The 12,998-nt window shown below is 43.5% G+C and overlaps 1 protein-coding gene across 1 annotated transcript in view; it reads left to right on the forward strand.

Annotated features, from left to right (window-relative positions):
• MED19 (mediator complex subunit 19) overlaps window positions 1-10,624 on the forward strand; it is a 17,952-nt gene extending 7,328 nt beyond the window's left edge. Inside the window, exons 3-6 of the mRNA XM_068255547.1 lie at window positions 4,215-4,348; window positions 6,633-6,726; window positions 6,802-6,899; window positions 10,486-10,624. Of these exons, the coding sequence (XP_068111648.1) occupies window positions 4,215-4,348; window positions 6,633-6,726; window positions 6,802-6,899; window positions 10,486-10,542 (383 nt within the window). The 3' untranslated portion in view covers window positions 10,543-10,624. The remainder of the gene's footprint in view (window positions 1-4,214; window positions 4,349-6,632; window positions 6,727-6,801; window positions 6,900-10,485) is intronic.
• Window positions 10,625-12,998: the final 2,374 nt, after the last annotated feature.

Consider the following 12,998-nt stretch of genomic DNA (forward strand, 5'->3'; position numbering starts at 1 on the left):
TGTTACATTTTTACTCTTTTGGCGCCTCTGGTCTTTAAAAGATATGATTAGGAAGGAGTGGGATGATCCAGAGAAGAGGGCCTTTTGGCCCCGTTCCTTATGTCGTAGATACCCGTTTTCTGCGGAAGACCAAAAATTCTGGGGTAATTCTCCCAAGCTCGATCCATCTTTTTCGAGGGTATCAAAGAAGACAGATTTACAGTTTGAAAATTTTGGGAACTTAAAAGATCCCATTGATAAAAAGACTGACAATCTCTTAAGAAGGGCTTGGGAGTCTTCTTCCCTAACATTTAAACCCTCAGTAGCCTCTACGGCAGTGGGTAGGTCCTTAAGAACCTGGCTAGCAGAAACCCAGGATAAGATAGCTGCTGGAGTCCCTAGAGAAGAGATTCTTAAAGACTTCCCTAGGTTGTTTAATACCACCAATTATCTCACTGATGCGGCGGATGATACGGTAAAGCTAACAGCCAGAACCAGGGCCCTGGTTAATTCAGCCAGGCGTGGGGTATGGGTGAAAACTTGGCAGAGGGATAACTCTTCCCGTTCTAAGTTATGTGGTTTACCATGTGAAGGAGAATTCCTTTTCGGTTCTAAATTAGAGCAAACACTAGAAAGAACTGCAGATGCGAAGAAAAATTTTCCCGCGAAGAGGAGGCCCTTTCAATCTAGGCGTTCCTTTCGCCCCCCTAATAAACCAGATCCAGACCCTAAAACCTCCTCTAGAAGGAGATGGGGGCCCAATAAACCACAAAGAGGCAGGTCTAACCTTGCCCAAAATCCAAAACAAACTAAACAATGACGCCAGGCTACCAGTGAGAGGAAGGTTATCCCACTTCTACGAGCTGTGGCGTCACCTCCTTCCTCACAATCAATGGATGGAGACAATTGTGTTAGAAGGTTATACCATAGAGTTCAAATCCCCACCTCCGCTAAGATTCTGGATAAATCAGGAACAGAGGTCTCGAGTACAGAGAGAGGCCCTACAAAAGGAAATTTCAGCATTGCTACAAAAAAGAGTAATCAGGGAAGTTCCAGCATGTCAAAGAGGACTGGGGTATTATTCCCCGATATTTCTGGTAAAAAAGCCTCAGGGGGAGTTTCGATTTATTCTCAACCTAAAAATATTGAACAAGGCCGTGAGGTACAGAAAATTCAGAATGGACAACATCAAATCAGTGGTAAATCTGTTACAAAAGAACTGTTTCCTGGCATCACTAGACTTGAAAGACGCTTATTTGCATATCCCGATAAATCTGATATCGCAACAGTTCCTGAGATTTGCCACCTGCGTTCAGGGAGAGGTAAGACACTTCCAATTTAACGCATTACCTTTTGGCCTGTCCTCGGCCCCGTGGCTTTTCACAAAGCTTATGTCTGAAGTATTAGCAGTGTTGAGAACACTGAGTTGAGAACACTGAGAACAGAAGTCAGTAAATGTTTTAGCCTACTTAGATGATTTATTATTTTGGGGTGACTCAGCAGATTCTGTAAGAGCACAGGTAGATCTTTCCCTCGACTTTCTGCAGTCTCTAGGGTGGCTAATTAACTGGTCCAAGTCTTCCATTGAGCCCAGGCAATCTATGGAATTTTTGGGGTTGACTATTTCAACTGTGGATGAGAAAGTATACCTACCTCACAGAAAGATATCTGCTATTCTAAATACTGTTATTTCTTTTCAGGCAATGGGTTCGATCAGGTTGAGGAAAGCCATGTCGGTCCTAGGACTACTAACCTCCTCCTTTCCAGCAGTCCAATGGGGTCAGTTACATTCCAGAATTCTTCAAAAATGGATTCTCAGAAATTGGAACAAGGACATTGCTTCTCTAGAGAGGAAGGTATTAATTCCATACTCAGTGAAAGCATCTCTCAGGTGGTGGCAAGATCCTGTAAGACTGTCACAAGGTCGACTGTGGTGCTTTCCAACACAAAAGACTCTGACAACGGATGCCAGCTCCTGGGGGTGGGGAGCTCATGTGGACGATCTTCCAGCACAGGGTCCTTGGTCAAATCTGATGAGGGGGAGATCATCAAACAGCAAGGAGTTACAGGCTGTATGGAAGGGTTTACACCATTTCAGCAGTCACATCAGTCAGTGTCATGTTCTGATACGCACAGACAACAACAGCGTTGTAGCATATATCAACCGGCAGGGAGGAACGAGAAGCCAACTATTAGAAAAACAGGCGTCCAGAATCCTTCACTGGTCCGAGGCCAATCTGAAATCCATCAGAGCAGTGCATCTGAAAGGGACAAGCAACCATCTAGCGGATTATCTAAGCAGATCTGTGTTGAGGCAGGACGAATGGTCCCTGAATCTGGAAGTGTTTCAGATCGTCAGTTCAACATGGGCTCAGGCATCTGTGGACCTGTTTGCAAGAAGAATAAACGCAAAATGTCCAAAGTTCTGCTCTCTGTACCCTCAGGACAAACCATGGGCAATAGACGCTTTCTCGCTGAATTGGGGGTCAGAGCAGATGTATGCCTTTCCCCCGCTATCCCAGATATCGAGGGTTCTCAGCAAAATTTGTCAGGACAAGGCACGAGTAATTCTGATAGTTCCCTTTTGGCCAAAGAGACCTTGGTTCAGTCTTTTACAGAGATTAACAGCAGATGCTCATTAATGTTGCCTCAACGTCCGGATTTACTCCAGCAGGGTCCAGCGTTCCATCCGAACCTACAGCAGATGCATCTCTCTGCATGGAACCTGAATGGAACATCTTAAAGGCAAAGGGTTTCTCGGATAGTCTTTCGGAGACCTTAATTCAGAGTCGCAAGAAGGTCACTAGAGTTATATATCAGAAAGCCTGGAGAATATACAATGAGTGGTGTAGGGATAAAAAGATGGACATCCATTCATCCACTTCAGTATTGGAATTCCTGCAGTCAGGATTTAGAAAAGGTTTAAGTATTAGTACTTTGAAAGTACAAACGGCAGCAATTAGTGTTTTTTTACAGCGAAAGTTGGCTCAGGAAGAATTCTTTGTGCGTTTTTTCCAGGCCCTGAAAAGACTACGACCTGTAGTTAGGCCAAAAACCCCTACTTGGGATTTGAATATTGTATTACAGGCTATGTGTGATCCCCCGTTTGAACCTCTGGATCAAATCTCCGAAAGAATGTTGTCTTTGAAGATCGCATTTCTCATAGCAATTACGTCGGCCAGAAGGGTAGGCGAATTGCAAGCTTTATCAATTAGGCCACCCTATTGTGTTGTCACGGATGATAAGGTTACTCTACGCCCAGATATAGCCTTTCTTCCTAAGGTAGTTTCAAAGTTTCACAGATCGCAAGAAATCTTTCTTCCTTCCTTTTGTGAAAATCAGTCAAACGATAAAGAGAAGCGTCTACATTGCCTGGATGTCAGGAGATCTTTGCTTCACTATCTGGATAGATCCAAAACTTGGAGAAGAACGGATGCTCTATTCATACTTTTTGGAGGAAAAAATAGAGGTTTACGTGCATCTAAAACTGCTATTGCCAGATGGATAAGACAAGCTATTTCCACAGCCTATCAGTCGCAAGGAAAGACTGTACCAACATCTGTCAAGGCTCACTCTACAAGAAGTGTCTCGACATCCTGGGCAGAGAGGGCTGGGGCTTCCATCGAGCAGATTTGCAGAGCGGCTACCTGGTCCAGCCAAAACACATTTGTAAAACATTATAGACTTAATCTTTTGACAAGTGGTGATCTGTCTTTTGGTAGAAAAGTTCTACAGGCAGTAGTCCCACCCTAGTTATTCATCTTGTTCATCGTCTCAGAGGAGGGGTGCTGTCCCAGGGACGTTCTGGGAAAGACAACACTTACCTTCGGTAAAGTCTTTTCCAGTAGTCCAGGGGACAGCACCCCTACTTCCCACCCTATGTGGGATCTATTAAGAAAAGAAATTATGCAAGCACAGTACGGTGAGTCCGGGTCATCTTTTTTACTTACTGGAGAACATCTGTGAGTGGCTTGTATTTATGTCTGCTGTCCATTATGCAAATTTATTTTATTAATAGCTTCCTGTCCAGAAGTGGGAGGGAGACAAGTCTCAGAGGAGGGGTGCTGTCCCCTGGACTACTGGAAAAGACTTTACCGAAGGTAAGTGTTGTCTTTTGTATTTGTTTTAGCTTTTTTAATGAAATTTAAGTTTTAGATGAATAAAGGTTTGATCAGTCCTTATATGAAGTGAAACACCCTCTTTTAATATTTTACAATTTTAATATTTTTTTTCAGGTATGATCGATACCCCTGGCTCTCAAGACAACAGCAGTCTTCGCTCTCTAATTGAAAAGCCTCCAATTTGTGGAAACTCCTTCACACCTTTAACTGGAGCACTACTGACAGGGTTCCGACTCCACGCTGGCCCGGTGAGACTCTCTGCAGATAGGCATTGCAAGGCAGCAACCGGCTGATCCATTATTAAGGCTGCTGTCACAGGAAGGGCTGAATTTTGTGTTTAGCGTGTTGTTAAGCTGACAAGCTAGGGAATGGGTACTATCTGGTTGCTGCAGCATTTGTAATCACTCAAATAGTTGTATTCTAGGATATCAACTCATAAGGTGCGTACACACGTCAGACTTTTCCAAGCGACCGGACGTTTGAATGACTGGTCGTTTGGACGTCAAAACAGGCGTGTGTACAAACGGTCGTTCAGCTGATAAGACTGGTTTTGACGGATCCGCTTGGTGGATCGGTCAAATCCAGTCTTATCAGCTGAACGACCGTTTGTGCACACGCCCGATTTGACGTCCAAACGACCGGTCGTTTGGAAAAATCCGGCATGTGTACGCACCTATAGATTCTCACCTCTCCACAGGATAACAAATATAAACAAACTTTCCTAATGACTTTATCCTTTAGACTTCAGGCTTTTTTGTTTTTTCACATCCAAACACCACAGATCTCTAAAGTTGCTATAGTGCAAAACGACTTCAGCCTGCAACGGATATCTATAGGCTTTTTTGTTTCTCATATTCCGTTGCCACTGACTTCTAAAGGCATTTAGTACAAAGTTTTGATTCAGTGCCCACTTTCTACTTGGCTTGAGATGTGCAAATAATCTTAAGCTGATGTAGAATTATGCAAATGTTACTGCAGCTTGAAAATGGACCAATCAAGTGCTTTCACTGCAAGATCTGATTAGGCCATTTTACAATAGATTTTCATAATAGCATAATTCTCAATCATTTACTTGCACCCCAGTGACAATCCCTAAGGACTAACAAGGACTTTGGTACATGTAGATTTTGACAAGACATTTAATGACATACATATTAAAAAAGCTGTGCCCCTAAGGAAACTATTCATGTTTTTTGTATGCTGTCTTTTTTTTTTTCAGGGGGGCTTTAGTAAGGGTTAATACGTATAGTATTTTTTTTTAAATGTATCTTAAAGGGCCACTGAAGCGAGGATATGGAAGCTGCTGTGTTTTCTTTTATGCAATACCAGTTGCCTGGTTGTCCTGCTGATCATCTGCCTCTGAACAACCCTGACCCTGAAAAAGCATAAGCAGGTCAGGTGTTTGACATTTTTGTCAGATCTGACTAGATTAGCTGCATGCCTGTTTCTGGTGTTATTCAGACACTACTGCAGTCAAATAAATCAGCAGTACAGAGGCTCTGTACATTTTTACAAATCAAGATATCCACCCATGGTGGAAGGGTGGTACACCCTCCTTTTCTTCTATCCACAGGGAGCGACATCTTAGTCCTGAGTGGGGACAGGCCTAATCTCCCCACCTGCCTTTACAGTGGTTGCCTTAGGCGTAACCCCGGTTTGTAAGTATAATACTTATGATTCATTAGTTCCTCCCTGTTCCAATACATACTACACTATATTGGGCTCTCGGTTTTCTGCTTTATAAATAAATCAGCAGGGCTGTCAGGCAACTGGTATTGTTTAAAAGGAAATAAATTTGGCAGCCTCCAGATTCTTTTCACTTCAGTTGTCCTTTAATTGTAATTTTACTTTTTGGCCACAAGTTAGCGCTACAAACACTATCCTGGGTTACCAGGAAGTGTTTGTTCTGTTTTGTTTTTTACTTTCATAATTATGAATGAACATGGCTCTTGATTTCTTGATTGGAGTCATGTTCATTCCCATGCACTTCGATAGGCTCGGGGAACAAAGGTCCCCTTCACCAATCCCCACAGTGTAAATCCTGCTGTGAACTAGCGGCAGGAGTGCACACCCTGCTGCTGATTGACAGGACATACCTGTTTGTGCTAGTGAGGCAGATTCTGGACGTGCTGGTACGTCCAAATTGTGGGAACGGGTTAGGAGCTGCAGTCTCAGGCCTTAAATTCACCAAAATGTGGATTATCTTTGTATATACATTGAATTGTAATGTGTACCAATCTTTAACTCTTTTTCTACTTCCTTGAATTGTTTTTTTTTTGTTATTGATTGTTTGTTTATTGTTTTTTTTTTAATAAACCTTTTCATACATTTTAGCCTGTGTCCCCTTATTTTGTCCCTGTCAAAGGTTTGGTTATAAGCATGGAGTTGTCCATATGAAGTTTACAAACCAAAAGGACACAAGGAACATTTCAGGCAAACTGGAACAGAGATGTTAGGGAAGCAAAGTCAGAAGCACACAAAACAAGCCCTGCTTTCATTAACCTACGTTTCCTGTGCTTTTTCTTTTTCAAGCTTCCAGAGCAATGTCGATTAATGCACATACAGCCCCCAAAGAAGAAGAACAAAAAGCACAAACAGAGCAGAACACAAGAACCTGCCCCTCCAGGTCAGTATAATCCCTGACTCTGCTAATGTCTGCAGAAGTGATGTCACTTACTAACTGACCATTTCTGTTTCACAGAAACCCCGTCAGACTCAGATCACAGGAAAAAGAAGAAGAAACAGAGGGAAGATGACCCAGAAAGAAGGCGGAAGAAGAAAGACAAAAAGAAAAAGAAGGTGATACAAGCTTACTTATACAATTCTGAAAGTGTACCAGAGATCTTCTAAACTAAAGATTTGATACTTACCCGGGGCTTCCTCCCGCCCCATAAACATGTTCTCCTGTGGTCTGCCGTTCAGCCCTGGTAACTGGCTCAGTTGGGTCCAGTCTGCATCTTCTGCGCATGAGCGGTAGACCCGGACTGACACGACTGAGCCAGTTACAGGGGCTAAACAGCGGACGACGTGGGGCTTAGTCATGTTTATGGGGGCGGGAAGAAGCCCCAGGTAAGTATCAAAAGATCTCTGGTTTACTTTAATGCTCCACAATTAATGCAATAAAGGTAAATTTAAAAGGGTTGTAATGTAGATACAGGCGCTTTTCAAAACTCTGATATACTGCTTCCGCCAGCTGCTTAGGTAACCAGTTCCAAAAAGTGGTCTTCAACACATATAACAATAATCCTCAGCGCTTGGCAACCACAGGAAGGGCTCTGCAATTCACACCACAGTGCTCCACAACATAGAGTATACCAGGTGACCGTCACCAAGAAGATAAACTTGTTGGTCACTTGTACTCTTAAAATCACAATTTATTGCTTAAAAACACAATAGAATCTGCAAACTTACAACAGGGACCCATGAAGTTAAACTCGCATCTAGTGTATTCCATACACATATACCAAATCGATATGGCAGGTCCAGTAAATGCCCAGTCTCCAGTTCCTACCGGTTTCGGCCTTCCGCCGTCCTTAGGGAACATTCTCTCTTTCTTTCACCTACTGGGCCATATGCAATTCACTTTTTCCTCCTGTATTTTCTCCTAGGAGATTTAAAGGGACTCCGAGCTCTAAAAATAAACAAAATTGGTACTTACCTGGGGCTTTCTCCAGCCCAACGTAGGTCAGGAGATCCCCCGACGTCCTCCTGGCTCCTCTCCCGGTCCCACCGCCGCATACCGCACCGGCAACACCCGTGCCGGGTGTCGGGCTCCCACTTCCTTAACGGTGACGCTCTGTGTCATCACGCCAGCTGGCGTGACAGTACTGCGCATGCGCGGTTTAATCGCGCATGAGCAGTACTGTCACGCCGGTCGCTGTGATGACACACATCGGGCGTCATGCTGATGAAGAGCGTCACCGTTAAGGAAGTGGGAGCCCGACACCCGACCCGGGTGTCGCCGGTGCAGTATGCGGCTGAGGGACCGGGAGAGGAGCCAGGAGGACGTCGGGGGATCTCCCGACCTACAGTGGGCTGGAGAAAGCCCCAGATGAGTACAAATTTCGTTTTATTTTTAGAGCTCAGGGTCCCTTTAAAATAACTTTTTTAGCACTTTGCAATAGAAAAAGTACCAAGAAGTAGGTGAAAAAAAGTTCTGTCAAAATTATTTCCAGGATTTGTTTTTTATTTACAAGTTGCGAAAATATCACTTTGTGGTACTTTTTCAATTTCAAAACGGGTGAAAGGTTATTTTAAAGAGGTGAAAAAGATCTCCAAAGATATAACTCAGGAGAAGAAAGTTGGGAGGAAATTCCAGAAGAGCCTGGTAGTCACTAGTTAGTGTGAAATATCATATCTACAGATTTAAAGTCACAGCTTTCATTACAAATTTTGCATGGTTGGCTGGCATCCATTTGGTCTCTTGATACTTCAGACTAAAACTAAGTTTTTACAGTGGAGTTTAGAGCTGTGTTGCAATCCCTGTAAAAACAGGCACACAATGCATCAGAACAAAAGTCACACTGCGCATTTTGAGACCTTTGCATAAATGAGATGAAAATGAAATAAAATGTATGCTTCATTGCCACTGTTAACACAAATTATGTGGTAATTATGTGGTAAAACACTGCATGCACTGAGTTGGGATACTTTTGTATGTTGGAACGCATTACACTCTGAACGCTGCATTGACTTAGGTCTCTCTTCCACGGGCAGTTGATAGGCAGTGAAATGCCTCTCAAACTCTCACAACTGCTTGCTACTGCCTGGTAACTGCTCACTGCTGCCTGGCAACGACTTGCTAAGTACACAGTTTAACTGCCTAGAAGCCTTACTGTGAAGAGTAGAGATCAGCAGCACCACGGAGATGTGTTGCTGATGTGCACCGACTGAGCTGAGGTTCTCCATCAGGTCCTCTTAGGGTGGTGAGTGCTGATTGGTCCATATGGGTCTTACACTTTTTAAATTGTGCTGCTGTAACGGCTACTCATTTACATACCTGTTTCCCATCAGTTCCTCATGCTTTGTCCTGTGATTGGCTATTGGTGTTCACATGCATCTTGGTGTTATTTGATTGGTTCATGTGACCTCATTGAGATTGTATATTAATGCTTCTGTGGTTGTTCTTTCTCTTGTGCGAGCCTATACAGCTTGAGGAAGGAGTTTACCTCAGAAACGGCGTCTATCGCTGTCCCTGGGCTTTATTTTTAATGCAATAAAGAGCTTAAATACATCTCCGTGGTGCTGCTGATCTCTACTCTTCATGCTTTGGGAGCTGCTGGACTACAGCGCCATATCAGTTTAGCACACGTTTACCCTCACTAGGGTGCCTATCTAAGTGTGGTGTAGAGGCCTTACTGTTGCAGTGCGACTTTCTGCTTTTAAGATGCCTCCAAAAAGTTGCAATGCCCCACTGTAAACAGGGCCTAAATCACATTTCCATTTCAGCCTACAACCAGGAACGCCTTTCTATGGCAACAAAAATTACTTGCTCTCTTCAATCATGAGGAGAGCTTTTCTGCACGTTGGATTTCCCACTAGGCCTGAACGATTTTAAGAAAAAATTGAATTGAGTGATTTCTGTCTGAAATTGCGATTTCGATTCACGATTTCCTTCAAATCAAGCTTTGTTCTACCTCTATGCCTGTTTGTTCCACCTCTGTCCCCCTGTCTCTCTTTGTGCCCCCTTTGCCTCTCTATGCCTCCTCTGGGTCTCTCTCTTGTCCCCTTTGCGTCTCTGTGCCCGCTTTGTTTCTCTCTGTGTCTCTCTGTCCCCACTCTGTCTCTGTGACCACTCTGTGTCTCCTCTGTCCCCCAAGCTGCATCAGTTCTGGACATAGCTTCCAGCACGAGTCCAGCGATGCCCGTCTATCCACTTCGCCTCCTGCAGGCTCTAATGTGCAGAATACTTCCTGTACGTCATGTGACCTACAGGGACCTAGAGTTTTGCCACGCACAAGAGCAGGCAGACGGCGATAGGGGACGAACAGCGTTGGACTCGTGCAGAAGGTATGTCCAACTCTGTGGGCCGCACGCGCCGGGACTTTAGGGAAGTTTGAAGCCATTTCTTCAAACTTCCCCCATGTGGAAATGACGTGATCGCGATAATTGCCTCTTTGACGATTCCGAAATTGTGATCTCGGTGATCGCGATTTCAGTTTAAATACGTTTTATCTTTCAGGCCTATTTCCCACCATTCTCATTTTGCGTATATTTTACAACTCTACACAGAACTTGAGATCAAAATGCCTGCATTCTGCTGTGCATTGATTTGCAATTCTAGCAACTCCAGTTATTGTGTGGATGTGTATCTATCTTTAAACTGAAGTGAATTATTATCATTAGCATTTGCTTATCTCTTAACACAATATGTTCCTTTTCCTAGAGTCGCCACAGTCCTGAACACCCAGGAGCAGGAAGCTCACAAAGTGGATTACGCTGAGCATTCTCCTTTATTTGTATATATTGTCTGCTGTCACTTTTATAGACCTCTTTTTAATAAAGCTCCTACAATCCCCATAAAATCTTCTGTATTGTCACTTGATTTTAATGACAGTGAATTGCAGTGAAGTTGATTAGATTTGTTTCTAATGGATTTTTGAAGCAGGTAAACAAGCCAATTGTGGCCACAACCATAGTATGTGTAAAGGAGCACCAAGTTGACTTCCACACCTCCATCAGTCACCTAACAAAAGGGTAAAACTTATTTGGCAGATCAGGCGTGCTAGCATGTACCATTGTGACATATGTTTAGAACCTTGTTCCTGAGGGTTAGTACAGATTGAACCTTTGTGGTTGTTAACCTATAAGCATTGCCACTGTTCATCAGCTAATTCTCTGCCTATGTCGTGCTCCCAACAAGTTTGAATGCTAGGAGAGGTGACTAGGTGCCTATAAATTTAGGAAATTGTCTGCCTCTGTGGTGCACTATTCTGAGCTTTTATTTGAAAATCAGAAGTGGTGTACTGAGAGCAGAAGACCTCCTTTATTTGTTTATGAAGCTTTTGACCTGGAGATATCTCCAAAGCTGAAAGTGTCAATAGATTGCATAAGAATGGAGGTCTGAATATGGCAAGATCATAACAGTTTCCAGTGTGAAGGTAGGTGTTCAGTCCTGCAAAATGTAAGGAACCAGAAAGAAAAGTGAATTAACAACCACTGGTTTCATGTGCACTGGAACCAACGCCTGGCCACTTGTGTGAGTGAGGTAATTAAAGGTTATCACTTTTTATTTATGAATGCCTTACATGGGCCAATTTGTTGCTTACCATTTTCTACAGGTTATCAGTTTAGCTTCCATTAGTGCATTTGAACGGGATGCTCCTGATATGTTCTGAGACCTTGATCAAGTACAACTCATTTCTGAAGTACACGCATCCAATCTTACCACTTCTATATGGTATGAGAGCTTACCTACAAAATGTGTTCTTAGTTTCAAAATCTGTTGACCCTCATAATACATGAAGGTGGTAAAATTGGTTGTTCTACCAGGCTTAAGCGTAACAGTCAAACAACTCCATATCTTGACGAATAAAGCATTTGATTACTTGGGCCTACCAGGGGTCTGGCATAGACACCCCAGTAGGTATAAGTGCATATGTCTGGGAGCAGGTGAAGGGTTTCAATCCATTATGACATAGGGCTTGATTCAAAAAGCTGTGCTAACTGTTTAGCACAGGTGTGCTAAACAGCACGTAAAGTGCCGTTAGCAGACTTTTGCGCGCGCAAAGTGCCGCAATTCGCGCGATCGCGGACTTTCGCACGCAAAAGTCCGCGATCGTGGCACTTTTGCGTGCGCAAAAGTCCACGAACGGCATTTCACGTGCTAACTGTTTAGCACACCCTTGCTAAACAGCACGGCTTTGTGAAACAAGCCCATAGTGTGTTACCAGTGGTGTTCTTGCTGACTGGTCGCAACTGCCTTTAAATCATTAACCACCCTGGGGGTATTCCTCCTTCTGGATTTTAGGGTCTAAAAGCGGTGCAATTCTTTTTCACAAGCTTTTAGAACCTAAAGGCAGGAAAAAAAATCCTACCGCAAAGAGTTCTGCGGCAGCCCTGCAGATTACTTACCTACCCAGGATCCAGCACTTAAATTCTCCCTCTGTCCACTGGTTGGCTCTGTACCCCTATAGTGAGATTGCCAGCTGTTGTCATGACAACAGCTGGCAATCTCACCAGAGGGATCCAAAGCCTCTGAGGACCAGAAGAAGAATGGTTGCCAGCGTCTGGATCCTGGGGGAGGTGAGTTAAAATGCCGCTTGCGTGTAAGCTCTGCCTATACCTTCTGGCGGCTTCCACGAATCGGGCTCAGGGTTACCATTTTGAGCTATAGATTTCCAGCCCAAGCCTGACTAACAAGTTTGAGGAAATTAACATGCTCAGCCCATGTAGTTGTAGGCCAATCCCTCGCTATTTTCATGATCATTCACAACCTATGAGGCAAGATCATAAATATTCCAGACCGAAGGCCAATGATCATTTTATATTTCTTCCATTTCTGATCTGAACACTGTACACTTATTACTTACAAATATTCCTGTCTAGGAGATTACAAAGTAAATAGCAAAAGTCAAATAACAAGTGATGTTGAAGCATAAATGAATAATGAAGCAAGGTAATGATCTCACATATGGGCCCTTTTATCTTGCGTCAAGGATGAAATTTATTAAGAGGAGGAATCACTTCAATAATGGATTATGAAGCATGTGGGAGCCAAGAATTCCCTTTCATATCTGCTGGAGACAAAAAATAAAAAGACGAGCACAATGTCACCAACTAATGAATGGAATCGAGCCCAATCATGTTGACATGAGGCTGTTCTGGAGGAAGAGTGGTCGTCAATATCACTATGATGTAAACCTGGATCTTGCCTGTTGCATTTAGCAGGGTGCTGTG

Source organism: Hyperolius riggenbachi, chromosome 10, assembly GCF_040937935.1.
Source record: "Hyperolius riggenbachi isolate aHypRig1 chromosome 10, aHypRig1.pri, whole genome shotgun sequence".
In the NCBI taxonomy this organism is placed as follows: Eukaryota; Metazoa; Chordata; class Amphibia; order Anura; family Hyperoliidae; genus Hyperolius; species Hyperolius riggenbachi.